The 27,396-nt window shown below is 45.0% G+C and overlaps 1 protein-coding gene across 5 annotated transcripts in view; it reads right to left on the reverse strand.

Moving 5' to 3' along the window:
* The window catches only part of SOX13 (SRY-box transcription factor 13), a 97,439-nt gene that overhangs the window by 22,006 nt on the left and 48,037 nt on the right, over positions 1-27,396 (reverse strand). For 2 of the 5 annotated variants that reach the window (XM_061632220.1, XM_061632218.1), the window contains exons 2-7: positions 17,569-17,770; positions 15,401-15,506; positions 14,216-14,341; positions 7,968-8,140; positions 2,444-2,512; positions 71-185 (exon numbers count right to left, since the gene is read on the reverse strand). In XM_061632220.1, coding sequence (XP_061488204.1) covers positions 71-185; positions 2,444-2,512; positions 7,968-8,140; positions 14,216-14,341; positions 15,401-15,506; positions 17,569-17,769 — 790 coding nt within the window. In that variant the 5' untranslated portion in view covers position 17,770. The remainder of the gene's footprint in view (positions 1-70; positions 186-2,443; positions 2,513-7,967; positions 8,141-14,215; positions 14,342-15,400; positions 15,507-17,568; positions 17,771-27,396) is intronic. The other 3 variants (XM_061632222.1, XM_061632221.1, XM_061632219.1) reach the window with 3 other exon arrangements.

The following is a 27,396-nucleotide window of genomic DNA, read 5'->3' on the forward strand; positions in this document are numbered from 1 at the left end:
ACTACAAAAGCACCCAGGAAGACTGTGTCCCATTCACCAGAATGTATAACTTTTCTTGGCCTCTTCATACCTGGTTTACAAGGGATTGGCTGGATGGGAAGCGCCATTTGAGGATCTGGGGAGACAGGAAGAGGCTGGTGGCTGGGAGGAAAGGCTGGAATCATTACATAAGGCATGTTGACCTGCTGGAGAGAAAAGAGTGAGGGAAGCAGAGGGCAGAGAGAAGAGAAAAAGAGACAGCCAAATGCAACATTCCTGTAGGAAACAACGCAACCGATCCAAAAAGGCTTATCTAAGATCAAATGAAGGAAGTTGCAGAGAGATCTCCATAAGCTTCTTACTTTTCATCCCATCAGGAGGTTAGTTTCTGTGCCTTCCCAACATATCTATGGAGGTACAACCATGTTGTTGTCCATACCACAGTGGTGAGCAAGCTGAAGCTAAGCATCAAACTACAGTGAGAATGAGATGGGCAAATACATTTCCAATGTCTTTCTTTTTCTTTTATTTTTTTGCTAAAGGAAGCCAAGAAGGTGAAGGGATTTATACTGGGGCTGCAGTGCAGGATGCGGGCAATTAAGACTTCCCCTCCACACTATGGCTTTGATCGAACTGTGCCCTAAAGGAAGGGACCATGGCTCAGTACGCTTTGTGCATGCAGAAGGTCTCAGATTTAGAAAGGTGAGGATGCAGGTGATGGGACAGATCTCAGCCTGGGACCCCAGAGAACCGATGCCAGTCACAGAGGACAATACAGAGCTAGATGGACAAATATCTTGACCTGGAATAAGGAAGTTTCCCATGAGCTGCTATGAAGATGGTGCCTGTATCCTTTACTGCTAATAGCAGATGGTCTAAATCTGAGCCCTCTCACTCATTGCAATTTGGCTAGCTTGGCTCTCAGAATATCCAAAAGTGTGCCTGCATGAAGGTGAAGTACATTTAAACTGAACTATGTCTATGAAACGGAACATGGATTGCTACATTTATTTATTTATAAAAATATTTGTATACATTAAAAACATCAAACTGGTTTACAAGTTAAAAACAACAACCACCACCATAGAACAAAAACATTAAAAATACAATAAAAACAAAGGTCAATTTCATTGGAAAAAAGTATCTTCTTAATAGCCTACATGGCAGAACAGAAAGTTTTTCAGCAGGCGCTTAAAAGTTAAAACAGAAGGTGCCTGCTGAATCTCTGTTGGCATAGCATTCCAGAGAACTGGGCTGATGACACTGAAGGCTCAATTTCATGTCAATCTTAAATGAGTCTTGTCATAATGCATCTCCAAGTACATGAAATAAGGGCATGTCTACATACCCAACTTTCAAGCCTCTTGTGAAGGGCCTACCAAATTATCTAACAATAATGGACAGCATCCTCAGAAGACCACAATTCCTGATCATCTGGGCTTCAAAGCACCACGCACAGCATTTTGCAACCCCCCAGATCAGCTGACTGTCAGATTGGAAAGAGCCACGCAGGGTGCTACACACAGCACTTTGCTAGCCCCTTTAGAAGTGAGCCACACCTTTATCTGCTCCGCACCTGACATTTTATTTTATTATTATTTATTTATTACATTTATATCCCGCCTTTCTTTTCATGACTGAAACCCAAGGCAGCTTACATATGGTTCCCAAGCGGTCTCCCATACAGGCACTGATCAGACCTGACCCTGCTTAGCTTCAACAGGGAACTGGCCTCATGTGCCTTCAGACCATAGCCTGGAACATCATGTGTGACTTCAGTTGTAGGGCAGGTGGGTGTGGCTTTGCCAAAACGGTCTCATGGCACAAATGGGGAGGGCCCTGGCAATCCCAATTAGGCACATGGGCCAGAGGCTCCCCACCGTTAGTGTATGATATACATCCCAATCTAAAACACATTGACTTTGATGTAAGTCCCTTTGATTTCAATGGGGTTTACTTCCAAGTTAAGGGGTTTAGATCTGCAGTCACAGGCATGCCCCTCTTACTTTTTAAAAATGAAATGAAATGGACTGCCTTCAAGTCGATCCTGACTTATGGTGACCCTATGAATTGGGTGTTCATGGTAAGCGGTATTCAGAGGTGGTTTACCATTGCTATCCTCTGAGGCTAAGCAGCAGTGACTGGCCCAAGGTCATCCAGTGAGCATCATGGCTATGTGGGGATTTGAACCCTGGTCTCCCAGGTCGTAGTCCAACACTCTAAACACTACACCACACTGGCTCTTTTTAAAGCCACATTTAATTCATCTTTCTCACCATCATCACCTTAAACGGCTTCTATATTAATTTTTGGACAGCTAAAAAGAATTAACATGACACCACTAACTTAATACACAAGGAGTCTCTGGCAGAACAAGGCACCAACCTTTTGTCTCCTGATTTTCAATCCCTAATTAAGCCAATTCTCCTTGTGATGCACAGAGGAAAAAACAGTCCCCTTTTACCTGGATCTGCTGCTGTAGCAGGTTGATTTTGTGTTGCTGTTGGATAAGCTGTTGTTGTTGCTTGGCGATCTGCAAGAGGAGAAGACAATGAAGAACTCAAGTGTTCGCATGTAATGCTAAGCCAAACCATGGCAAGCAAGAATGCACAAACATGTAGGGACTCACAGGAAAAATAACATTTGCTTCACTCCTCTTTCTGCTGTCCAGAGCAAAGCCATGGTTTGGCTTAATGTTACCTCACTCAAACTACAAGCTGTAGTCAAGGTTTGTTCTTGCCTTACCACTTACAGTTTGTCTGAGAGGGACAAACCATGAGCTTGGGTTTGGACATAATGCTAAGCCAAGCCATGGCTTAGCTCTGGGTAGTACGGAGCACTAAGACCATTAGAGGAGAAAAGTAGCTGTGATTTTTCCTGTGAGTACCTGCACGTTCACATGTTCTCACTTAGCCATGGTTTAGTTTAGCATTAAGTGTGAACCAGGTCAGTGGCACACCTCTCTGAAACTAAGGCCATCAGGGCCTTTCCTTATGCCTTATTCTATTTAAAATATAAAGTTAAGAACAGAAGAAGAACCTGCTGAATCAGGCCAGTGGCCCATCTAGTCCAGCATCCTGTTCTCACAGTGGCCAACCACATGCCAATGGGAAGCCCACAAACAGGACCTGAGCACAAAAGTACTCTCCCCTCCTGCGGTTTGCAGAAACTGGTATTCAGAAGCATACTGCCTCTAACTGGAGAGGCAGAGCATAGCCATCATGGTTAGTAGCCTTTGATACCCTTCTAATGTACACTATAGGGACAGGCAAATTGTCCAGTACTTAGACCTATGTTGAGTATACTATAAACTGGAGGTGGCAATTCACTGATACATAGCTATGAATAATACTTTATCATTTCAGAAACATCACAAGTATCTAAGCACAGTAGGCATGCATGTTGCACTTATTCGTCCATGGACCGTAAAAATGGGGAAGTACCTTTGAAAAATCTCAATTTATGGACTTGGCAATCACGAGGGAAGAAAAATAAAATTGTTTTTTAATAAAACTTTTCTCCTTGTTCTATATCCTTTCCTAATTATTCTCCATATTCCCACATACCATGAGGGCTAGGATCTTACATTTTTTTTAATATGGGGGCCTAAGAATTCCAACAAGCAACTATGCACAGTCAGATGCATCAATATGATTTGCAAATCACTGAAAAGTGGTCATAACTGCACTTAACCCATTATAGTTCTACATATATTGATCAAACAACATTTATAATTCATACAGCCCATATTAAGTAGTTTGTGGGACTGAAACCTACAGTTTACATGTGTAGTGGAAAGATACTATCATCAATACCTGGAAAGCCACTGGAAAATAGACATTTTGTTCCAAATAAACAGTCTTTGCAATAATGAGAAATCGTAACTGGATTCCAAATTCTTCAAATCTAAGATTTGTACTTGGGAGTAGGCTTCACTGAGCACAATGGGACTTGCGTCAGAGTAAACATGCATATTTATTTATTTAAAATATTTCTATCCCGCCCTTCTACCCTATCATAGGGCTCTCAGGGCGGCTTATAAAAATAAAATCAGACATGTACATAATAAAATTGTAAGCAGGATTATGCTGCTGAAGTTTATGGCTATAGCTAGCAAAACCTTTAACTGAGGCCTGGCCTGACACAATGCAATAGCCCAGTCCTACCTATTCACACCAGCATCACCTTCCTGCATCACTATACGATAGTTATTATATCAGATTTGCAAACTTGTTCACTTTACCCTGGTGCATTTTCTCTGTTCTGAACACATATTTGATTTGTGTAGTAAGGCATTCAGTGCTTTTAAGGTTTTATAATAGGTCATGCAGGTTATTCCCACCTCACAACTCACTGTGACTCACACATCAGCTATCACTAATAGGCAAAAACCCTTGCGGTTTAAGAACATACCTATAGCCCACAGCTATTCTAACAAACTTTAAAAAGCAGGGAAATCGGGCAGCTATAGTGAATGTACCAGGGGAGCAGGAGACCTGAACTCCTCTCTGAGATATTGTACTGCCCTACAAATTGGTCAAAATGCAAACACCATTTGGGTTGGTCTTTCACAGTCCAATCCACTTCCCGTGTAGCTTGGAAGAATTTGGTAACATGTGCCTCTGAGCATATGGTGAGTGGTGGCAACACTTGCCATCTCCAAAGATAGAGAATTATATTTTTGTATGTTTGCTGGTGTTCTTCTTACTTTGCTTCTTTCCTGTGTTACTATTGTTTCTACAGAGAATCTACACTAGAAAATTTTATTTCCCTCATTATTCATCCCAGAAATCTGTGTCAAATTTATTTTTATTAATTTCAAAGCCTTTTTATTGGTAAGTGTCATATGATGGTGAAGACAGCCTTTTGTGTTTCAAATTGGAGGTTATGTTCTATTTCTATTTTGGGTGCATTAACAGTGGAATTTGGACCTGCAGTTTGATGAAAAATCAGACTGATTCCAATATGTTGCTACTTCAGCAATGACTCTCTAGCTGTTGGAAAAAAGAGGATGCATGTTTTCAGCCTGCTATGTTCAAACCACTTCATTTAAGGCAAGGTGGGCACAGTCAATTAAAAATGCACACCTAGCATTTTGCTAGAATATATTTCACCTCCCACTGTTTTATCTTGTGCAAATCGAGACACTCCTGAGGTCCACTAGACACTATTCTGCAGAAGTCAGTGCCATTATTCCACAATTATGTTTGGAGTTTTTTTAGTATAAATTTTGCAAAGAGTTGCTGTACTTCACATATTCACAGAAATAGAAACAAAAGAAAATGATTTCCTATAGGAAACGTCACTAAAATTGCAAAGGAAATCAGACATATTCAAAGTGACCATCTGAACTATATCAACTGTCTTAATAATGTTGCTTCCTCCCTGCTAAAACAAGATCAGCACAGCACATGTCTTCTTTCTATTATTTGGGCTGATTGCAGGTGTTGCCACCACTCACCATATGCTCAGAGGCACATGTTACCAAATTCTTCCAAGCTACACAGGAAGTGGATTGGACTGTGAAAGACCAACCCAAATGGTGTTTGCATTTTGACCAATTTGTAGGGCAGTACAATATCTCAGAGAGGAGTTCAGGTCTCCTGCTCCCCTGGTGCATTCACTATAGCTGCCCGATTTCCCTGCTTTTTAAAGTTTGATAGAATAGCTGTGGGCTATAGGTATGTTCTTAAACCACAAGGTTTTTTGCCTATTAGTGAATTTCCCTGCTTTTTAATCCGGGAGGTAATAAATGGGATGCTGTCGAAGTTTGCTGAGAATGGATGGATCATTTGCATGCTTATTGAGTTCAATGGGATTTACTCCCCTGCAATCATGCTTAGGATAGGTGAAACTGACCACAGAGGATGGGGAGGGGAGGAGGAGGAGGAGAGGAAATGCAGAGGGGAGGACTGGGAGGGGAGGACTGGGAGGGGAGGAGGCAGGATGGAGAGAGGAGGAGAAGGACAGGTTTGATCATTTGCATGTTTATTAAATTCAGTGCAATTTACTCCCGTGCAATCATGCTTAGGATAGATAAAACTGACCGGGGGAGGGAGGGGGGAGGGAGGGGGGGAGTGGGCAGGGGAGGAGGAAGGGAGAGGAGAGGAAGGGAGAGGAGAGGAGAGGAGAGTAGAGGGGGAAAGCAGGTCTGATCATTTGCATGCTTATTTTCAATGGGATTTACTCCTATGCAATCTTGGTTAGGATAGGAAACACTGACCATGGGGGAGGAGGAGTGGGAGTGGGAAGGAGCGTATTGGAGGGGGGCAAAGGAAGGTGGAGGGGAGAGCAGGTTTGGTCATTTGCATGCTTATAGAGTTCAATGGTATTTACTTCCATGCAATCATGTTTAAGATAGGTAAAACTGACCATGGGGAGGAGGAAGGGGAGGAGGGGGAAGGGGAAAGAGGGGATTGGAAGGGATGGGGAGTGAGGGGCAAAGGAAGGGGGAGGGAAGGGGCAAGAGGAGGGGATAGGAGGAAAGAGAAGGGAGGGTGGGTTTGATCATTTGCATATTTTTTTAGTTCAGTGGGATTTATTTCTATGCAATCATGTTTGAAAATGAAAATGGACCGCCTTCAAGTCAATCCCCACCTATTGCGACCCTTTGAATAGGGTTTTCATGGTAAACGGTATTCAGAGGTGATTTCATCATTGCATTCCTCTGAGGCTGAGAGGCAGTGACTGGCCCAAGGTCACCCAGTGAGCTTCATGGCTGTGTGGGGATTCAAACCCTGGTCTCCCAGGTCGTAGTCCAACACTGACCCAGGGAAGGGGCAGGGAGTGGGAGGGGAGGAGATTGGGTGGGTGGGCACTGGGCAGAAGGGAAGCCCCTTTCCTTTCCAAAAGGGAAGCCCGTTTCCTTTCCAAAAGGAAAACATTGTAAACAGAATCATTCTTTTTCAGGCTTTCCCCCACCTTTTTATTCTACAGCAGACACATGTAGCCTCCCACCCAAATTTAAACCAAAGCTTTGCCTGGCCACATCCACACCAGGCCTTGATTTCACTTTGCTTCGCTCAAAGAATCCTGGGAAGTGTAGATAGTGAAGGATGCTGAGAGTTGCTAGGAGACACCCTGTTCCCCTCACAGACCTTCGATCAGAGTGGCTGACTGTTAAACCATTCTCTCAGGGGAATAGGAGTCTCTTAGCACCCTTCACAAACTACACTTCCCAGGATTCTTTGAGGGAAGCCATGACTGTCTCACATGAAATCAAAGTCTGGTGTGGGTGTGACCCTCTGATTAGGCAAGCCCAGCAGCTGTGAGGCTTTTAGAACTCTGACAGTTGGTTCTTACTGAGCATGCTCCGTGCTATCATTGGGTCCCAGCCAAAATTTCTTAAATTAATTAAAAATCAGCCAGGCATTTTTTAAACTTTTAAACTGCAGCAGATGAAGGTCAGAGTATGGGGCAACATCAGTATTAGGATTACAGGTACTCTGTGAACATGGCTGATTTTTAATGAATTTCAACAGATTAGGAGAACAGAGAAAAAAGTCCAAAAGGGCTCTGAGGTTTTTCTCTCTCTTTTTACACTTTGAACTGTCTATTCTCTCTGACTGTTTTGTGTATTGCCATGAAAATTCACAGGGTTGTTAAGCAAGCGTTTCTGAGTTCAGGACTATAAGTTACGTAAGGTTGTGTTTTGAAATGAGTTTATGGGAAGCATCAGAATGGCATGGGGGGTATTTTCAATTTTACATTGCAGAATGTGAAAAATCCCCACTGGCTATAGTATACAGCCACTCTCGTGGCTGTATAAATACCATTTCTAAACTGTTTGCCTTTCCTAAATCGTTTGAGGTATGTAAAGTGCTAGTAACCCCTTTAACACTATTATATTGAAGACAGAATTGACAAGATCCCTTTTCAGTCACATGGACTCTCTAAAGTACCAACATGCACTCCAGCTACTTCCCAAAGACATCGTTCAAAGGCTGGGAATGACAAACACAGCCCCAGAGTTGTGTTCTGCTGCCTACCTGTTCCTGCTGCTGCCTGGCTAACTCCATCTGTTGCTGTTGTTTCTCAAACAGCATAGCTGCCATGTTCTTCTGCTCCGAGTGGGCTGTCAGCAGCTGGTCCCGCAGGATGGACAGCTGGTTAATCATAACCAGCAGCTGCAACTCCTTCTCTGCCAGGCTTTCTTGGGTTCCTGGGCAAGCAAGGGCCCAAAAATCAAACAGAGGGAAAGAAAGAGAGAGAGAAGGAGAGAAAGTGAAATCTAGGCATGTAACATCTAATCAGCGAAGGTGGTTAAGGCCTGTAACATTTAATAAATGAGAGAGTGAAACTGAAAAAGATGATATCCCAACACAGAAACATTTGGAGGGGGCCATGTACGTTAGCATTGAGCCTGATGATGTGCACAATGATCATGTCCCTTTGTTGTTCACATGTTTGGCCAATGTATGAAGGAGCTCTACACGCAGGCTCATCCACACACATAAAGCTCCCCATGCCTCTTTTTTTGGGGGGGGGATCTTGGCCACATTAAGCTCCACTCTCACGTGGAGGAGTTCTCTGTGTATACATCAGTATGCATGTGGAGCCCCTTCACATGCCAGCTGAATGTGCAGATGGCAGGAGTTGTGACTGCTACACTTGGTGGCAATGAGGACAGGGTTAGCTGACACAGCCACACGCAACCTTATGTGTTCTTTCAATGCATGGGAGGGGTTCTCTGAAAGCCCGTTGAGAGTTGGTGAAATCTAGATAGGTAATGTATAATCAATTAAGCTCTTACATGAGTTGATTACATATCTTTTGATTCATTAAAAAAGGGACCCCAATCAATTAGGGAGCAGATTTTTAAAAACAAAAATATTATTTTTAATGTAGGAACTTATAAAAACATAGGAGGAGGGTGTAGGTGCCATCTAAGAAGAGGCATTCTTCCTTCTCTCACACAGGAGGAAATGCCTTTTGCAAGTTGGCTCCTGCTGTGACTTGTGCACGCTTTTCCCCCTTCAGAACTATTGCTCTGCCTGCAGATGTATACAGATTTAATTGATTGATTAATAAATGAATCGATTCAAACTCATACCATGAATCAATTAAGATTTCTGTAGTTGGGCGATAGCTGAGGAAGGGGCAGGAATCCAGTGAGCCATGATTCCAAAGTGGATGCACCAGATACAATATAACAGGGCCAATTTGGGAATTGCAGCAGGGGTTTGCTCTGGATCCACACATTGCTAGATTTCCACTCTCATACAGATTTATATGTGAGGAGGTCCATGGGCTGTCTGTCCCTCTTCTTTCAAAAGTAATTTCAGCTGCCTAAGAGCAGCTAGCTAGCACACAGGGCCCCTTCTGTTGTGCATGTTGAAATCAATTTGGCAAGTCCCACTGGGACCAACAGGTCTTGATAATGTGCTCTTGTTCTTAGGGGGAATTTTACCTAGTTTATGTACACTTTACATTCAATTCTCCCTAAGACTCTAAGATCCCCCCAAGAGTAACAGCATATCAAGTGCTGTCATTCCCAGCAGGACTTGCTACATTGATTTCAGCGCATGCACAGCCATGAGCCCTGCATGCTAGCTAGACGCTCTTTTGTAGTTGAAAAAAACAACAACCGACCACCACGTAAATACTCACAATTTGGAGCACCTTGTGGCTTTTTCCCCCTTAACTTTTACGTAAAAAAGTTTTGCACAGGATTTAAGGGTAGATAGATAAATAGATAAATTTGTCCTTAAAAACCTGCATGGAAATGGAATGGAACGAACTTTAGCCCCATCCTGTGATGAACTGGTCCAACACAGATTTTGTTCTCAGGCCCATTGCTAGAGATATCCCTAGTGAAATCATATGCATTCACTTTCGTGAATTAGAGCCCTATGATTCTGGAAGAGTTAATTCACTAATAGGCAAAAAACCTTGTGGTTTAAAAACGTACCTATGAAATGGAAATGGACTGCCTTCAAGTCGATTCCAACTTATGGCAACCCTATGAATACGGTTTTCCTGGTAAGCGGTATTCAGAGGGGGTTTACCATTGCCTTCCTCTGAGGCTGAGAGGCAGTGGCTGGCCCAAGGTCACCCAGTGAGTTTCATGGCTGTGTGGGGATTCGAACCCTGGTCTCCCAGGTCATAGTCCAACACCTTAACCACTACACCACACTGGCTCTCTGAACGTACCTATAGCCAACAGATATTTCTATCAAACTTTAAAAAGCAGGGAAATTGGGCAGCTATAGTGAATGCACCAGAGGAGCAGGAGAACTGACCTCCTCTCTGAGATATTGGACTGCCCTACAAATTTGTCAAAATGCAAACACAATTTAGGTTAGTCTTCCACAGTCCAATCCACTTCCTGTGTAGCTTGGAAAAATTTGGTAACATGTGCCTCTGAGCATATGGTGAGTGGTGGCAATACCTGCCATCTCCAAGGATGGAGAATTACATTTTTGTATGTTTGCTGGTGTTCTTACTTTGCTTCTTTTCTGTTCTTACTGTTTCTACAGAGAATCTAACCTAGAAAATTATATTTAATTATTCATCCTAGACATCTGTGTCAAATTTATTTTTATTAATTTCAAAGCCTTTTTATTGGTCAATGTAATATGATGGTGAAGACATCCTTTTGTGTTTCAAACTGGAGGTTATGCTCCATTTCTATTTTTGGCACATTAACAGTTGAAACTGAAACTGCAGTTTGATGTAAAATCAGTCTGATTACAATATGTTGCTACTTAAGCAATGACTCTAGCTGTTGGAAAAACAAACTTGGCCTACCCAAGATGCCTTTTTTCAGCCTGCTATGCTTAAACTACTCCACTTAAGAAAAGGTGAGCATGGTAAATTAAAAACAGAGCACACCTAGAATTTTGCTAGAATATATTTCACCTCCCACTATTTTATCCTGTGCAAACTGAGATGCTCCTCATGTCCACTGGAAACTATTCTGCAGAACAGTCAGTGCCATTATTTCACAACTGTTTTTGGAGTTTTTTTAGTGTTGCTGTAATTCATATATTCACAGAAAGAGAAGCAAAAGAAAATGATTTAATATAGGAAACTTCACTAAAATTGCAAAGTAAATCAAACATATTTAAAGTGACTATATCAAATGTTTTAATATTGTTGCTTTCTCCCTGCTAAAACAAGATCAGCACAGGATGTCTTGTTTGTGTACTTCGGGATGACTGCAGATGTTGCCACCACTCACCATATGCTCAGAGGCATATGTTACCAAATTCTTCCAAACTACACAGGAAGTGGAGTGGACTGTGAAAGACCAATCCAAATTGTGTTTGCATTTTGACCAATTTGTAGGGCAGTACAATATCTCAGAGAGGAGGTCAGGTCTCCTGCTCCCCTGGTGCATGCACTATAGCTGCCCAATTTCCCTGCTTTTTAAAGTTTGATAGAAATATGTGGGCTATGAAAATGGAAATGGACTGCCTTCAAGTCGATCACGACTTATGGCGACCTTATGAATAGGGATTTCACAGTAAGCGGTATTCAGAGGAGGTTTACCATTGCCTCCCTCTGAGGCTAGTCCTCCCCAGCTGGCTAGAGCTTGCTTAACTTGCCACAGCTGCACAAGCCAGCCCCTTCCTTGTCCGCAACTGCCAGCTGGGGGGCAACTGGGCTCCTTGGGACTATGCAGCTTGCCCACGGCTGCACAGGTGGCGGGCCCGTAACCCCTGAGCCACTCACTGTGGGGGTGATCTTTAGCTGGCCCTTTATACCCAGGAGACACGAGCGGGGACTTGAACTCACAGACTCTGGACTCCCAGCCAGGCTCTCCTCCCCACTGTGCTATATCAGCCCCTAGCTGTGGACTATAGGCACATTCTTAAACCACAAGATTTTTTTTGCCTATTAGTGAATTTCTCTGCTTTTTAATCCGGGAGGTAAGAAATGGGATCCTGTGCAAGGTTGCTGAGAATGGATTGATCATTTGCATGCTTATCGAGTTCAGTGGGATTTACTCCCCTGCAATCATGATTTACATATGTAAAACTGAAAAGGGGGTGAGGGAGGGAGGGCTGGAGTGGGCAGGGGAGGAGGAAGAAGGAAGAGGGGAAGGGAGGAGGAAGGGAAAGGGGAGGGGAAAGGCACATCTGATCATTTGCAAGCTTATTGAGTTCATTGGGATTTACTCCCATGCAATCATGGTTAAGACAGGTAAAACTGACCATGGGGGAGGAGGAGAGGGAAAGAGGAAGAGGGGGAGAGGGATGCAGAAGGAGAGGGAGGGGAATTGGAAGGGGAGGGGAAAGCAGGGGATTGGAAGGGGAGGGGGAAGGAAGGGATTGGAAAAGGAGGGGAGAGCAGGGGCAAAAGGGAGGTGATTGGGAGGAGGGGAGGGCAGGTTTGATTATTTGCATGCTTATTGAGTTCAATGGGATTTACTCCCGTGCAATCATGCTTGAAAATGAAATGGACTGCCTTCAAGTAGATTCCAACTTATGGCGAGCCTATGAATAGGGTTTTCATGGTAAGCGGTATTCAGACAGGGTTTACCATCGCCTTCCTTTGAGGCTGAGAGGCAGTGAACTTCAGGGCTGTGTGGGGATTCGAACCCTGGTCTCCCAGGTCATTGTCCTAGAATAGGTAAAACTGACCATGGGTGAGGAGGAGGAGGGGGAGGAGGGGGAGGGGATTGGGGAGGGAAGGAAGGGGTGAAGGAAGGGGGGAGGGAAGGGGCAAGAGGGAGGGGATAGGAGGGAGGAGGAGGGGAGGGCAGGTTTGATCATTTGCATGCTTTTTTGAGTTCAGTGGAATTTACTCTTGAACAGGATTGGTGAAACTGACCTGGGGGAGGGGAGGAGGAGGGCAGGAAGGGGAGGGAGGGGAGGAAATTGGATGGGTGGGCACTGGGCAGAGGGAAAGCCCCTTTCCTTTCCAAAAGGAAAATATTGTGAACAGTATCATTGTTTTTCAGGCTTTCCCCCACCTTTTTATTCTAAAGCAGGCTCATGTAGCCTGCCACCCAAATTTAAACGAAAGCTGTCCGTGACCATATCCACACCAGACCTTTATTTCCTTTTAAATAGTTATGGCTTCTCCCAAACAATCCTGAGAAATATAGTTAGTGAAGGGTGTTGAGAGTTGCTAGGAGATGCCCTGTTGCCCTCACAGCTTCAATCAGAGCAGCTGACTGTTAAACCACTCTGGCCAGTGGAGCTCTGTCAGGGGAATAGCAGTCTCCTTTCAGCACCTTTCACAAACTACACTTCCCAGGATTCTTTGGGAGAAGCCATGACTGTCTAAAGTGAAATAAAGATCTGGTGTGGGTGTGGCCCCTTGATTAGGCAAGCCAAGTAGCTGTGACTCTGGCTTTCAGAACACTGACAGTTGGTTCTTACTAAACATGCCCGGCCTTATCATTGAGTTCAATGCTAAATTTCTTAAATTAATTAACATCAGCCAGGCATTTTTTTTTTTACTTTTAAATTGCAGACGATGAAGGTCAGAGTATGGGGCAAGGTCAGTAATAGGATTACAGGTACTCTGTGAACATGGCTGATTTTTAATTAATTTCAACAGATTAGGAGAACTCGGACAGAAAAAAGTCCAAAAGGAGTCTGTTTTTTCTCTCTCTCTTTTTACACTTTGAACTCTTAATTCTCTCTGACTGTTTTGTGTATCGCCATGAAAATTTAGAGGGTTGTTAAGCAAGTGTTTCTGAGTTCAAGACTATAAGTTTTGTAAGGTTTTGTTTTGTAATGAGCTTATGGGAAGCATCAGAATGGCATGGGGAGTATCTTCAATTTAACACTGCGGAATGTGAAAAATCCATGCTGGCTATAGTATACAGCCACTCCCGTGGCTGTATAATTAACATCAAAGAACAGGAACGTGGTACCTATTCTTGGACCGGATGCTGTTGGAATCCAACTCCCATCATCCCCAGTCAGCATAGCCAACTATCAGGGATGATGGCATTGGAAGTTCAGCAACATCGGGGGGGGGGCGCACAGGTTCCCCATCCTTGCATTATACCATAAATCTGTGAGATCCATTAGGCGATGGTGGAAAGCCATGCCTTGTATTTAATGGCTTTTGCATCCTCTGTAATAAGACAAAGCTGTTTGAGCTGTGATGATATTAATTCAACGGTAGCAGGCTTTATGATTTAATTTTACTGATGTGGAGAAGAGAGGGACTAGGGGTGCAATATTTTCACTCTTTCACTGATAGGTCAAATTATGTCTGTTCTCTATGGTCCAGACCTTAAGGCACTCACAGCCAAACTAGACCGGTTGCTCACCTTTCACCTCTTTGGATTCCATGGGATTTTTCCCCAGAAGTCTGTCTTTCCAGTCACTGGACAGTAACTTCTCAATGGTCGGCATTACTGTAGCAATAAGAATGTTAGTGCACAACAAGCAATCGGCTTTGTTATTTGGAAAAAAAGTTTCAGAGATTATTTTAAACAATACATTCATCATACAGAAGAATAGAAATAATGGCTGGATCAGTTAAAAGAGGAGCACAAATCTCCAAGGACAGATTCCTCAAGGGCCAAGATGGTCAAAGGAATAAGGAACCATTGACGAGATCTTCTTAAGAATCTGACTGCCAAAAAGTGGGACTCAACAAAGGGGGGAAAGTATTCTGTTCCAAGCATTATCCACTCTTTAAGACATGATACTTGGCTAGATGGACTGTTTGATCTAGTATGAATATTCTAAAATTATTATACACATTTGTTCACCTGCAGCAACAGATCCACTCCACTAAAGAAAGAGCTTAAACAGAAGCTGCAGGTGAAGAGCTGTGAAGCCACCCTTCTGACACTGGCATCACTACAGCTTACCTGGGTGGGGCAGGATGGCAGTGAGGCCAGGGTTGTACAAACTCACCAGCGGAACCACAAGATTGAGTCCACCAGTAGATCCATGTAGTCCCAACCTTCTCTGCTGCCCTGCCCCGGGCCAGCCCTGACCAGGAAGATGAGGCAATGCCCATATCAGGAGAATGGATCCATGACTCTCCCCTATCACACCAGCTATTGTAGGGTATAAGGATATATGAGCAGCTATCTTTTACTGAATCCAAGACTGCGTACAGACCATACATTTAAAGCACATTACTCTCCCCAAAGAATCCTGGGAACTATAGTTTATCAAGGGTACTGGGGATTGTAGCTCAGTGAGGAGTAAACCTCAGTTCCCAGGATTCTTTGGAGGAAGACATGTGCTTTAAATGTCTGGTTTGCATACAGCCCAAGCCAGTTATCTGTCTCCCTGTTGAAAGCACCGCCACAAGGTCCCGCAAGCAGTCTTTCCCAGCTTTGCAACATGAGGGACTTACCTAGAGATGCCACGTTTCTTGGATCCTAGAAGTGCAAAGTATGTTTTCTGCCATAAAATTATGACCTCTTCTCAGAAAAGAGGAAAAATGAAAGAGGCAGACTACACTGAACACAACGGCCATAAAACATCCCTCCTACCTTCTTTTAAGTTTCTGTTGAAATCCAATTTTCCCCGGTTGCTAACTGCAGACTCGAATGCAGAGTTACTGGAATCTAATGCTTTGTCCACTGGAGATGCAGATTCCTGAAAGACAGTGAGCCACTGTCAATCACCAACAGTCTTCAGGAAATTAAAAAGAGAAAGATAACAGATAAGGTGGATCTTCACAAAGTCTTCCTTCTGAGCAGGGCATGTCCAAGCATCCTTTCTAGTGAATGAGCTGCAAACCTGCTTGGTAAGAGGGTGCTCAATACATAGACGGGGAAACCAATCAGAAGATTTCATTCCACACACACACCAAAAATATTTTCAATTCACAAAGGATGGAAAAAATCAAACTGCTGCAATGGTATCCAGGTCAGTCCCAAAACTAGCTGGAGGAGGGAAGAACAAAATGTATGAAACTGTTACGAGAAACTGACACCTTTTTCAAGACTGTGGATTTTAAAAGGAAAGTTAACATTAGATCAAAAGGAAAGATAAACATTAAACATCACAGACAAAAACTAGCCCAATGTTCTCTATTTTGAGCGGCAGTGGCTCTCCAAAATCTTAAGAGGCATTTCTGAGCCCTGCCATCCTCTTGTTCAGGTGTGAGGAACCTTTAGTCCTCCAGATGTTGCTGTGCTACAACTCCCATCAGCCTCAGCGAACATGACCAGTGGTCAGGGATGATGAGAATTGTAGTTCAGCAACATCTGGAGGGCTAAAAGTTCCCTACGCCTGCTCTTGTTATTATTTGTTGGTTGGTTTGTTATTCGACTTACTAGTTATTCACTACAAAAGAACATTAAAGTGACTGACAAAAAATTAAGAGCCAAAGGCATAGCGTATAAACAAATATAATACATTAGAATGGCCCATAAACATACCCAGCAAAACAGACGAACTGCAGCAGCAGAAAACAATTAGCAATGAACAGCAGAACCTTTATCATGTTATAATCCGTTAAATGCTTGGGAGAGGAGATAGGTTGTTAGCTGGGGCCAAAAGGATGTTAATGATGGTGTCGGGTGGACCTCCCTGTGGAGAGGATTCCACAAGTGGGGAGGCACAACTGAAAAGGCTGGAAAAGCCAGCTATTGAGTCTTTGAATTATCCATGCAAAGCATGTGCTCTACAGCTGATCTCTAGTCCCTCCCTTTAAATTTATGAAACAAAAAACAAACCACTGCCTTTTCCAAACTTTTTACTTTTTTGCTGACATGTGACTTAATACAGCAAAAGCCTAGCGGTCAGGCAATTTTGGAACATAGCAGCAAGACAGATGTGCACCTGGACATTTGGAAGGTACATTCTGTTGATGCAAGACTCAAGGCTCAAACTACATGAGATGCAAGAGATCCCTGAATGGCTCTCGCAGCATTTCCGTTTTTATGTTAAAACAGCCACAAAGGGCTCCAATTTTGACTGCAGCAGTAGTGCTGAAGGATGACTCCCTGCATCATTTCCCAATCTAAACTGCTTCCCCAAAGCTGCCATTTGCTCCACTGGAAAACATATATAGCTCAGGCAGAAGAAACAACAGCTTTAAAGTAAAATTAATTGGGAAAATGGCAGGGGTGGAGATTTAAAAAAACACCACAGAGTGCTCCTGCTCGAATCACAACTGGCCTTTGTTGTGGCTGCTTTTATGAGAAAATCAAAACAGGAGATGGGCCACAGGCCCATATTCACAGATGCAAATATAACACTGGAAATTCAGTCAGGGACAGTCCAACCATTAGGCAAAGTGGCCATCTCAGGCAGCTGATTTGGGGTGTCAAGAAAGGGCAGCAAACTTTTAGTTATTCAATTTCACTGCTTAGAAATGCAGATGATTAAGCAGTATATAAATGCCGTAAACAAAATAATTTATTTTTGTATTTCTAATGCCTTGGAGGTGGGGGGGAAGAGATGCTTGTGGGATTTTCTTGTCTCAAGCGCCAAAATAACTTGGCATGCCTTTGGTACTATGCACCTTGCCTGAGAGAGGGAGGTCGCCATTTATAGCTCTTCCCCAGGCCAGCCCTGAATGTCTTGGGACAGCTCTGAGCAGGATTATAGTTCCTTGTGGCCTGTCCTGTGCACTTTTGAGTGCACAAAATGCAGAGAGCTCTACCTCAAGCCAAGGAGGCAGGAAGGAAGCAAAAAGACTTTGCCTCACCTGTGGGAGGTTTGGGGGATCAATAACTTCACCCAGTGGCAATGGGTGTGGTTTGTCAGAGCCAGGCGGAGCACCAGTTGCCTCCCCCTGTATAGACTGGAAGCAGCTCTCTGTCTTCTCTTCTGTTTTAATGCTGCAGTTCACCATGTTCCCGGCTCCATTGAGCTCCAACTGAGGAGACGAAGGCCTCCTCATGGACATCCTGCGGGGAGAAGGAGAGGGGCAAAGGTTACCATGATTTTTTAAAAAAATGTGGGCCAGCCACTCACTTTATAGCAATTTCAGCTTTCCAAAGGCCAAAGTGCCACATGGTTTCCACGGTGGACAAACTGCACAAATACTTTTCTTTTCTAAGGTGCTCTGGGAAAGATGAACAGCCATTAAAGGAAGGGGCATACATGCAATTAATTAATTAATTAACAAACAAACAAACAGAATAACCCACCTTATCATATGCTCAAGGTGACTAGCAGTAACAAAATTAGAAAAGAAAGAAAATTACAATAAAATTACAGGTTGAAAAACTGCCAAACTCCAAACCGCAACCAAAACAGAACAATGCTCCAAAAGCTAACAAAAAAAAGTGTTACATATTTTCCCCTCCTGAAAGTTCACAGGGAGGTGTTCTAATGCAGCTCCTCAGGAGAGTTAATTGTAAAGTCTTGGGGCTACCATACATAAACCACTTCTCCTTCCCACCAGTAATCTCTCTTCTTTTAACAGTCCAATCCTATGCATGTCTACTCAAAAGTAAGCCCTCTTGAATTCCATGGGGCCTACTCATATATAAGTGTGTCTGGGATTGCACTCTAAAAGGTAATGAGGAGGGCACTAAGTTAACTGAGGTCTTGTATGGGGAGGAATTTCAAGTACATGATAAAGTAAAGTTTTAAAGGTGAGCACCGCTGCCTTGAACTGAGTCTAGTAACTAAGCACCAACTACAGGAACACCCCGCATTAACGTATGCAATGGGTCCAGAGCGAGTACGTAAACTGAAAATGTACTTAAAGTGAAGCACTACCTTTTTTCACTTATCGATGCATATACTGCACTGCAATAATCATATACGGGCATAACTGATGTAAATAACGCATTTATAACTAAAATAAACACAGTAGGCCTTATTTTAAGAAAAAGTTTGTAGTTGGACACTGATCGGGCGGTGGCATCATGCTGTTAAGTGTCCATTCCTGCGAAGCGAGCGTACGTAAACAGGGGAATGGTGCTACTGTAAATATGTCCGTACTCGCGAGTGTCCGTAAAGTGAAGGTCCGTATAGCGGGGTATTCCTGTAGTGCAACTGCAGCAGTCTTGGTTGAATATGTTCAAACATTCCACTATTTGTTGTGAGGTAAATGACAGCATTTTGCCTGATCTGTAGTATTTGGGTCATCTTCGAAGGCAGCCCTAGAAGAATGTCACATTGATGGACTTACCAAAATATATATATACTGTATATATAGACATGGCCAGAATTTGGTGTAAAAGAAAATTCCTGCATTGGGTACAGAACATAGTGAAAAAATGAAAAGGACATGTATGCATGCTTTGTGCATGCCAGTATTCACACACTGTACATGCTTTTTATTGCACGAAAATGATGCTAATTTCAAAGGAGAACTGTCTTGCACTTTCCAGGTCTCTCAGAACCAAAACCACGGCAAGGTAACCACACAGCAATTTTCTGGTTCTATCCAGACAAAACAGATGCAGAGGCACAAAATGGGCTTGGGGCAAGAGCAGCCATTGCAACTGGCCAAATGCCACCATCACTGCCACTCTGAGCTCTGGAAAAGCACAGGGAAGTAATTACATAACAAACAATGCCTGTCTCAAGCTGTGAATTAATCAAACTGCTGAAAATAAAACCTTCCTCTCAGGAACTTCAGACAAAAGAAATGAAAACAACAAGGCTGGCTGGGTAATGAAAAGCCAGAACACTGAATAGGGGACAAAAGGAAGTGGAACAATAGGGTGTTGGACAAAAGCAATAAAGTAAAGGGAAGTGTGACAGCTGAACAATGGGGCACTGTGCATGCCAGAGTTTCTGATCTTAGCTGGGCTTTTTTATCTTGGTTCCCTGCCCTTCTCTGAACAAATCATTGTGCTTTTCAGGCTATTGGGTTTCCTTCGCTGTTTGGTTTTTGGCTCCCACTGCCATTCCAATCAGAAACCTGCATCCTTGCATTTTCATCCATGGTACGGTCCTATCCATGCCACAGCCCACCAGAGACCAAATAGATTCATCCTCTGGAAACAAAAGCTATCCATGTGTTGGGGAGGAGCACTGATAACTGACAGCAACTCATTCCCCCCCCTCCCAAGACATGCCAACTGCATTATGTAGTCATTGGCTCTCACGTCCGATGGCAACAAAGCAGGTCGCTCTGCCACTGGTGCAACACTACAGCAGGAAAGATTCTTGGGTCTCTATTTCCTATGGTTGTTCCACATCATGTTCAAGGAGCTTGGCTAAGGTGTCCCAGCAACACGGTGAGCGATTTTTAAATTCCCTGTCAGTGCCAAGTCATGTTACTGGAGCTTTGACTACTTGCAACCAGGTGAGAAGTTAATAATCTCAGAGAGAGAGAGAGAGAGAGAGAGAGAGAGAGATAAAATCAGGACTGACTGAGTGCATCAAAACCCACACAAATTGCACTGATCCCCTTCAAGCTCAAACAAAGGATTAGCAGGGTCAGTATAAGTGTCACAATTGAATAACAACAACCACCAGCATTTACTTTATCTCAGCAACAGAGCAATCCTGCACACATTTCCTCATAAGTAAATCCCACTGTGTTAAGTGGTGTCTATTCCTCACACACACAGATATTATCTCCACATTGCAGTGATGGAACTGAGGGAATGTCATGGTAGCTTGCTAAAGGCTTTCTCAAAAGTTCATCACAGAAGTGATATTTGAATCAAGCACTTGCTGGTCCGCAGCTCAGGGTAGCCAATGTGACACCTGCCAGATATTGTTGGACTCCAATTCCCATCGGCCCTACCTAGCATGGCCAATGGTCAGTGATAATGGGAGTTGTAGTCCTGTAACATCTGGAGAGTATCATGTTGGCTGCCTCTACAACAATATAAGTAGTTCTCAGCAGACAGCAGGAATTCTTACTGTGCAGCTCTGTACCTCTTTATTAAAAAGCAGTACATGCCAAACTTCCAGTATAGCACTAAACTGAAGAACCACCAGCAGTGCAGGAAGTTACCACCTAGACATAATCTAGGACAGATTAGATTGGGTGAGAGATTGTATTCATTTCAGTAACCAACACAACATATCTCATAAGGAAATTATAGGGCAATGTTTTCAGCAAGCAAGCAAAAGCTCTGAATGTGTTGCTAGACACCACAGTCTTTCTGCGCTGGTATGTGCTATGGTCCCATTCAACTAAGTTATCCATTATAGAAGAATTTGAGAAAGATGACTTCAAGTCCTCCCATAGGATATACTACAGTGTGGGTTAATTTCCTCTGCCAACATCTCATGCATCCAAAACAACATTTTGAGAAATGTCAACTTGACAAGGGTTGACTGATTTTTGGGTACACATTCCTCTTAGGAAAATTATTTACAGTATTTATTATCTTGCAGTTCATTTTTATATGCTGCAGGACTAGCTTGCGTAGTAGAAAAAACCCCTAACAGATTGCTGATAAGATTGCTGATGCTTTCTCTAACTTGATGAATGGATATTCTGTTTTAATGTTTATTGATCATTTTTATGTGTTTTATTTGCTGAAACCTGCCCTGGGGTCCTATGCAAAGGACAAGACAGATGTTTCATTCATGCACAAACCAATCAACAAACCTGCCTTGCTTCCATCACAGAACCCCAGGTGGCAAAGATATGGTTCCCAGATGATCACTGATCAGACCTAGGCCTGCTTAACTTCAGCAAAAAGGTGGCCTCTTATGCTTTGAGACCAAACGTTGTGCCTTCTAAATGCTCGTAAATGCTGACCAGGAGCACATATTAACTAACCTAGCCAGGAAGGATGGAAACAAACTGAAGATAATCCCCATTGCAAACCATATGGAATAAAATGTATTTGCTTGGAGACTTGTATTTGTGTGAGTGCTCATACGCCTATCTAGCAGGAAAGTCCATGTCTATCCCAAACATCCACCATAATTCTGACCTCTAACCGTCTAAAGCCATTCAAGAAGCAGCAGCTTCCTTTGAAGATGGAAGGACAAGCTCCGCCTTCAGGACATCTATGGCAAAGCACAGAGATGGTACAGTTGTGTGGGTGCTTCTTTCTCAAGGGGCTATGGGAACCCTAGCAAGATCCCAGTATCTCCTTCCTGGGAGTAAAAACAATCTAAAATTCCCTTACAAAGGCACTTGGAAAAGGAAAAATCTGGTTAAATTTATTCTGCAGCAGGGCTTGATACTTCATATATGTCCAGCTTCCACAACCTTTGGCCATATCCACACCAGACATTTATTCCACATTAAACAGCCATGGCTTCCCCCAAAGAATCCTGGGAAGTTTAGTTTGTGAAGGGTGCTGAGTGTTGCTAGGAGACTCCTATTCCCCTGAAAGTGCTCCAGTGGCCACAGTGGTTTAACAGTCAGCCCCTCTTCCCAGAGATTTCTGGGAATTGGAGCTCTGCGAGAGAAATTTCTGTCTCCTAACAACTCTCAGTACCCTTCACAAACTACACTTCCCAGGATTCTTTGGGGGAAGCCATGGCTGTTTAATGTGGAATAAATGTCTGGTGTGGATGTGGCTGTTGAGAGCAGGAGATATAGTATTACTAGAAGTACTTTATCATCAGTTCATCTTTCACTAGCTTAATGTGGCAATATGAACTGAACTGTTCTCCTCCATTCTGCTAGATCAGGAAGAAATCTAAAGTGTCCTCAAACACAACAGCAAAACCAGCTAAATGTAAGTGTGGCTGTCAAGACCTTTGGAATTTCAACTGGAAGTTCCATGGCCTAAGAGGCTGGGGCCTATCCTACAGAGCTACATGGAAATGCATGGGCTCATGCCTCAGAGCTCTCTTCAGGTACATAATAGAAGGGTGCATCTTCAGCAGGTGGTATGAAGCCTCCAGACTGGCTAATCTTGGTATAAATACTAGATGGAGTGTGGATTTCTGCCTTTGCCATTATCTGAGGAGTATCTTCCACCTGCCGTGCTTCAGCTTCTCCAATTCAGGTCCCAACAACTGACCTCAAGAAGCCTGGGCTGGAGCACAATCCTATGTCTAGATTTAGGTAGAGCCATCCACATTCTCAGCATGGCTGTGACACACACATGATTTTTCAATCTCTTCTGAAACTTCATTCATCAGGGACACTGAGGATGCGGATGAGTTTCTACTTACTGATGTGCCACCAGCTTCTTCTTTGTCCATTTTAGATGAAACAGCAGGCCTAGCGTTACCAAGTGACTCCATTAACAAGAGGCCAAGCCATACCTTATGATGAAACATGCTTTTTAAAAGCATGTTTAAATGAGCCAGTTTTATTTGGAGGGAAAAGCAGGCATTGGGCCCCACTCTAGAATGTGCTTCTGGTCCAGATCAGGGCCCTTCACCAGTCTTCTGTTGATCTCTCCCTCACCCCCACTATATGCCCCCACCTTTAGCCCAGATGTATCAATTATCTCAATGGCATTATAGATAGAGTTGTCATATTGCCTAGTTAGCCGGGTTTTACCTGGATTCTAGCCATGCTACCCAGTGCACACTTAGCCGATTAGGTGGCTTGGATTCCCAGCTTTTATTTTAAAAAAGCCAAGTCTGCTGCGGGGTGAGACTGTGCTGGGACCATCAAGGGGAAAGTTTTTCCACCAAGTGTTTTCCACCTGCCTTGCCCCACCCCTCTGCCTGGACCTTTATAAGGTGGAACTGCAGACTGGAAGGTCTGCTGCAGCGGTGAGACTGTGCTGGGACCATCAAGGGGCAAGCTTTTCCACCTACTCTGCCCCCTCACCCCTGCTCATTTTTCTGGGGACTGTCCTTTATCAGGAAGATGAGTGCTTTTGGTTTTTAGCTGTTGTCGCTTTTTAGAAATGCTAGGATTTTGTTGGCTTGATTTTTTTGTAAATTGTATTGTTTTTATTTGTATTTTTTATTTGTCTTTTTCTATTTGTGTGTAAACCCCCTTGGGGACCTTTTTGACCAAACAGCAGCCTAGAAATAAACCATAACATAACATAGCATAACAAGACTCTAGCTCTTATGGATACAGAGATACAAGGCAAAATGTGAAGGCAGTTTCTGCCCATTTTGTGAGAAATCAACCTATTTCCACTTTCCATTGTTCTTAGCCAATGAGGGACACCATAGCTGTCCTGGGAAAATCAAGAATTTTAGCCTGCTTGCCTACTGCATATGCAGAATCTAGCAGTTTAGAAAACCGCACATGCTCACTTGATCAACACATGCAGTTCCACCCCTTATCCATAGACTTTCTGGATGAGTCAGCAAGAAGCAGCAGCCTTCATCTCAACTGCCTCTGTGTCTCAGGGTATGTTTCTTAAGTGGCAAAAGCAATAGGAGTGTCTGCCTGCCATCATGGAAGATGGAATAAAGGGCTTTCAATCCACCAAATGCTCCCTCCCCTGAACAAATACAAGTATGGTTGCCAGGTCAGAAGCATCGGAAACCCTGAGATTTCATGGGCGGGCCTTAATGATATCATGAGGTCGTGCCTTAGTGATGTCATAGGGGCATGCCCTAGTGATATCATAGGGGGCAGGCCCTGGTGAAGTCATTAAGCATGATACATTATGCATCAACCACAGCTGTTTGGAGCATACCACTCAAATAAAAAAGTTTTTTTTTATTGGAAATTAAGATAGCAAACTTAGCTAAATGAGAGTGTTTCCAGGTCCAGCTGAAGTGACGGGATCATTCCTTCTCACCTGCTTAGAGAGCCTGGGTAAGAAACATTTAATCCAACCTACTTGCTTCTGGCAAGAAGGGTTTAAGTGCCCTCAGACCAGGCCAGTCACCAGAAGGCCGTTATAGGAAGAAAGCCTAGTGTTGTGATGTTAGATGGGAACACTCAGGAGTAAAGCTGGATGCCCCTAAAGGATGCAATTGTAAACACACTTACTAAGGTACTAAGCCCCATAGAACTCAACAGGACTTACTTCTGAGTAGATATTGTTAGGACTGTGCTGTTGGTAAGGCTTGACTAGGGATCCTCTGCAACAATATCCATATCAAAGCAAGTGTGGCAACCCCCTGCCTGGAATGCCTTGCCTGATTTTTAACGTGGCTGCTCCAAACGTCTTTACAAACTTGACCCTTCACTGCAAAGAGAGGTTTGAGAAATGAGTAAGAGTTAAGAAGATTCTCTAACTCTTTCCTGCCTACTGTCAGCTCTACACTGCATCAGCAGTGCCGGTGGGGGCTGGAAATTCCTGGGTGGTTGGCAGGGAAGCAAAGTCCTTAGCCGGCAGTCTGGCCATAAATCTGCCAGGTCTTAGGAGGAGGGGAGCTGATAAGGGCCAGGCTTGTCCGAAGCGTACTTGCCGAGTCAGGAGTCCAGAAGCGAGGTCAGTAGAGGTCCGGGATCAAGTGCCAAGGGGTCAGTCCGAAAGAGGGTGCCAGGAAACTAGGAACACACAAGCCACGCCTGACGTTGCAGTCAGCAACAAGCTGCAGCCAAGGTGTGCCTTATAAAGAGCAGGATGGACAGCAGGTGTGAGCCCTCAGCGTTTGGGCCTTAAGGAGACAGGCCTGCCTCTCTTCTGCCTGACCTTCTGCTGTCTACGTTCTGCAGGTGAGGGGGGAGTATCCTGTTCACTGTCTGTGTCTGGCTGCAGGGCCTCTGCTGTCCCTGGGGTGCTCTGCAGCTGAGGGGCAGAAGGAGCTGGATTCTCAGGAGGCTCCTCCGTGTCTCCTGCTGCTCCTGGGTCTGCTGCTGTTACTCCCGAGTCGTCCTCATCTGAGGAGTCCTCTGACGGGGCCATGACACTATCCCCCGCCCCACGACCAACCCTCCGCCTCCCGCCGGGGCCCGGCTTATCCGGGTAGCGCTGGTGGAAGCGCCGGACCAGACGAGGGGCATGTACCTGCGCCGCATCTTCCCATGAGCGTTCCTCAGGCCCGTACCCCTGCCAGTCTATGAGGTACTGGAGGCGGCCACGATGCCTCCGGGAGTCCAGGATCTGTGCCACTTCGAATTCCTCTTCCCCGTTGACTTGTATTGGCGGCGGGGGCGGCGGTTTACTACTCAAGGGGTGAGGCGGGAGAGCGGGAGTCAGCAGTGATCGATGGAAGACAGGGTGAATGCGGAAGGAGGCAGGGAGTTGGAGCCGGAACGCCACCGGGTTAATTTGTTGGGTGATCCGGAAGGGACCTACGTTCCGAGCCTCCAGCTTGTGAGACGGCCGTCGCAAACGCAGGAATTTGGTCGAGAGCCATACCCGGTCCCCTACCTTCAGCGGCGGGCCTGGTTGGCGGTGGCGATCAGCAAAGCACTTATACGCGTCCTTGGCCTGCTCCAGCTGCTCCTTCAGGACTGCCTGCAGGGCCTGCAACCCCTGCAGCATGACATCCGCAGCGGGGACCGGCGACGGGGGTCGCACTGAGGGGAAGAATCGGGGGTGGTAGCCGTAGGAGGCAAAGAACAGGGTCTGGCGCGTGGAGGCATGCACAGAGTTATTATATGCGAACTCCACCAGCGGTAACAGATCCACCCAATTGTCCTGTTGGAAGCAGGTGTAACACCGCAGGTATTGTTCGACGGTGGCGTTGGTGCGTTCTGTTTGTCCATCTGATTGAGGGTGGTGGGCGGAGGACAAGTGGATCTGGACGTGCAGGGCCCAAAACAGGGCCTGCCAGAACCGGGTGGTGAACTGGGCTCCTTGGTCAGAGATCAGGTGGTCGGGGAGGCCGTGCAAACGGAAGACCTGGGCCAAAAATAGTTGCACAGTTTCTGGGGCAGAGGGTAGTCCGGCACAGGGGAGGAAATGGGCCATCTTGGTGAACAGGTCTACGACTACGAGGATGGTGGTCATTCCCCGGGAGGCTGGCAAGTCCGTGATAAAATCCAGGGAGACCGAGCGCCAGGGCCCTGGGGGGGTAGGCAGTGGAAGCAGGAGCCCCGGGGGCTTGCCGGGGTGGCTCTTGGCTCGCTGGCAGGTATCACAGGCCGCTACATAGTCCTTGACGTCCGCTTGGACCCGGGGCCACCAGAAATCCTGTAGGACCAGGTGGAGGGTTTTATACGTTCCAAAATGCCCTGCAGGCTGGCTGTCATGGCAGAGGTGGAGCACCCCGCAGAGCTCCCGGGGGAACGTACAACCGGTTCTGGTGGTACAAGAGGCCCTGATGCAAGGAAAAGGGGCTGTCCCGGGCGGCCATCCCGGACTGGAGCTCTCGCTGCTGGGCCAGGGCATAGGGGTCCTTTTGCTGCTGCTCCTGCACCCGGTCCAGGAGGGATTGTGGTTGGTGTGTAGCGGCGAAGTTCTCTGGGCGGAGGATTGGGCGAAGGGGGCGATTGACCTGCTCGGCTCGGTATTCCGGCTTGCGAGAGAGCGCATCTGCTAGGGTGTTTCGGCAGCCAGGGAGGTAGGTGACCGTGAACTGGAACCGGGAGAAAAACAGGGACCACCAGATCTGGCGTTGGTTCAGCCGTCGGGCGCTTTGCAGGTGCTCCAGGTTTCGGTGGTCCGTTCGTACCTGGACCGGATGGCGTGCCCCTTCCAGGAGATGACGCCAGGTCTCGAAAGCTACTTTGATGGCCAGTAACTCCTTCTCCCAAATGGTGTAGTTCCGAAGCGTTGCGTTTCCGGGAATGGAACGCACAGGGGAGCAGGGACTGCTTGCTCCCCACCAGCTG

The sequence above is a fragment of the Rhineura floridana genome, chromosome 6 (genome assembly GCF_030035675.1).
Source record: "Rhineura floridana isolate rRhiFlo1 chromosome 6, rRhiFlo1.hap2, whole genome shotgun sequence".
Classification (NCBI taxonomy): Eukaryota; Metazoa; Chordata; class Lepidosauria; order Squamata; family Rhineuridae; genus Rhineura; species Rhineura floridana.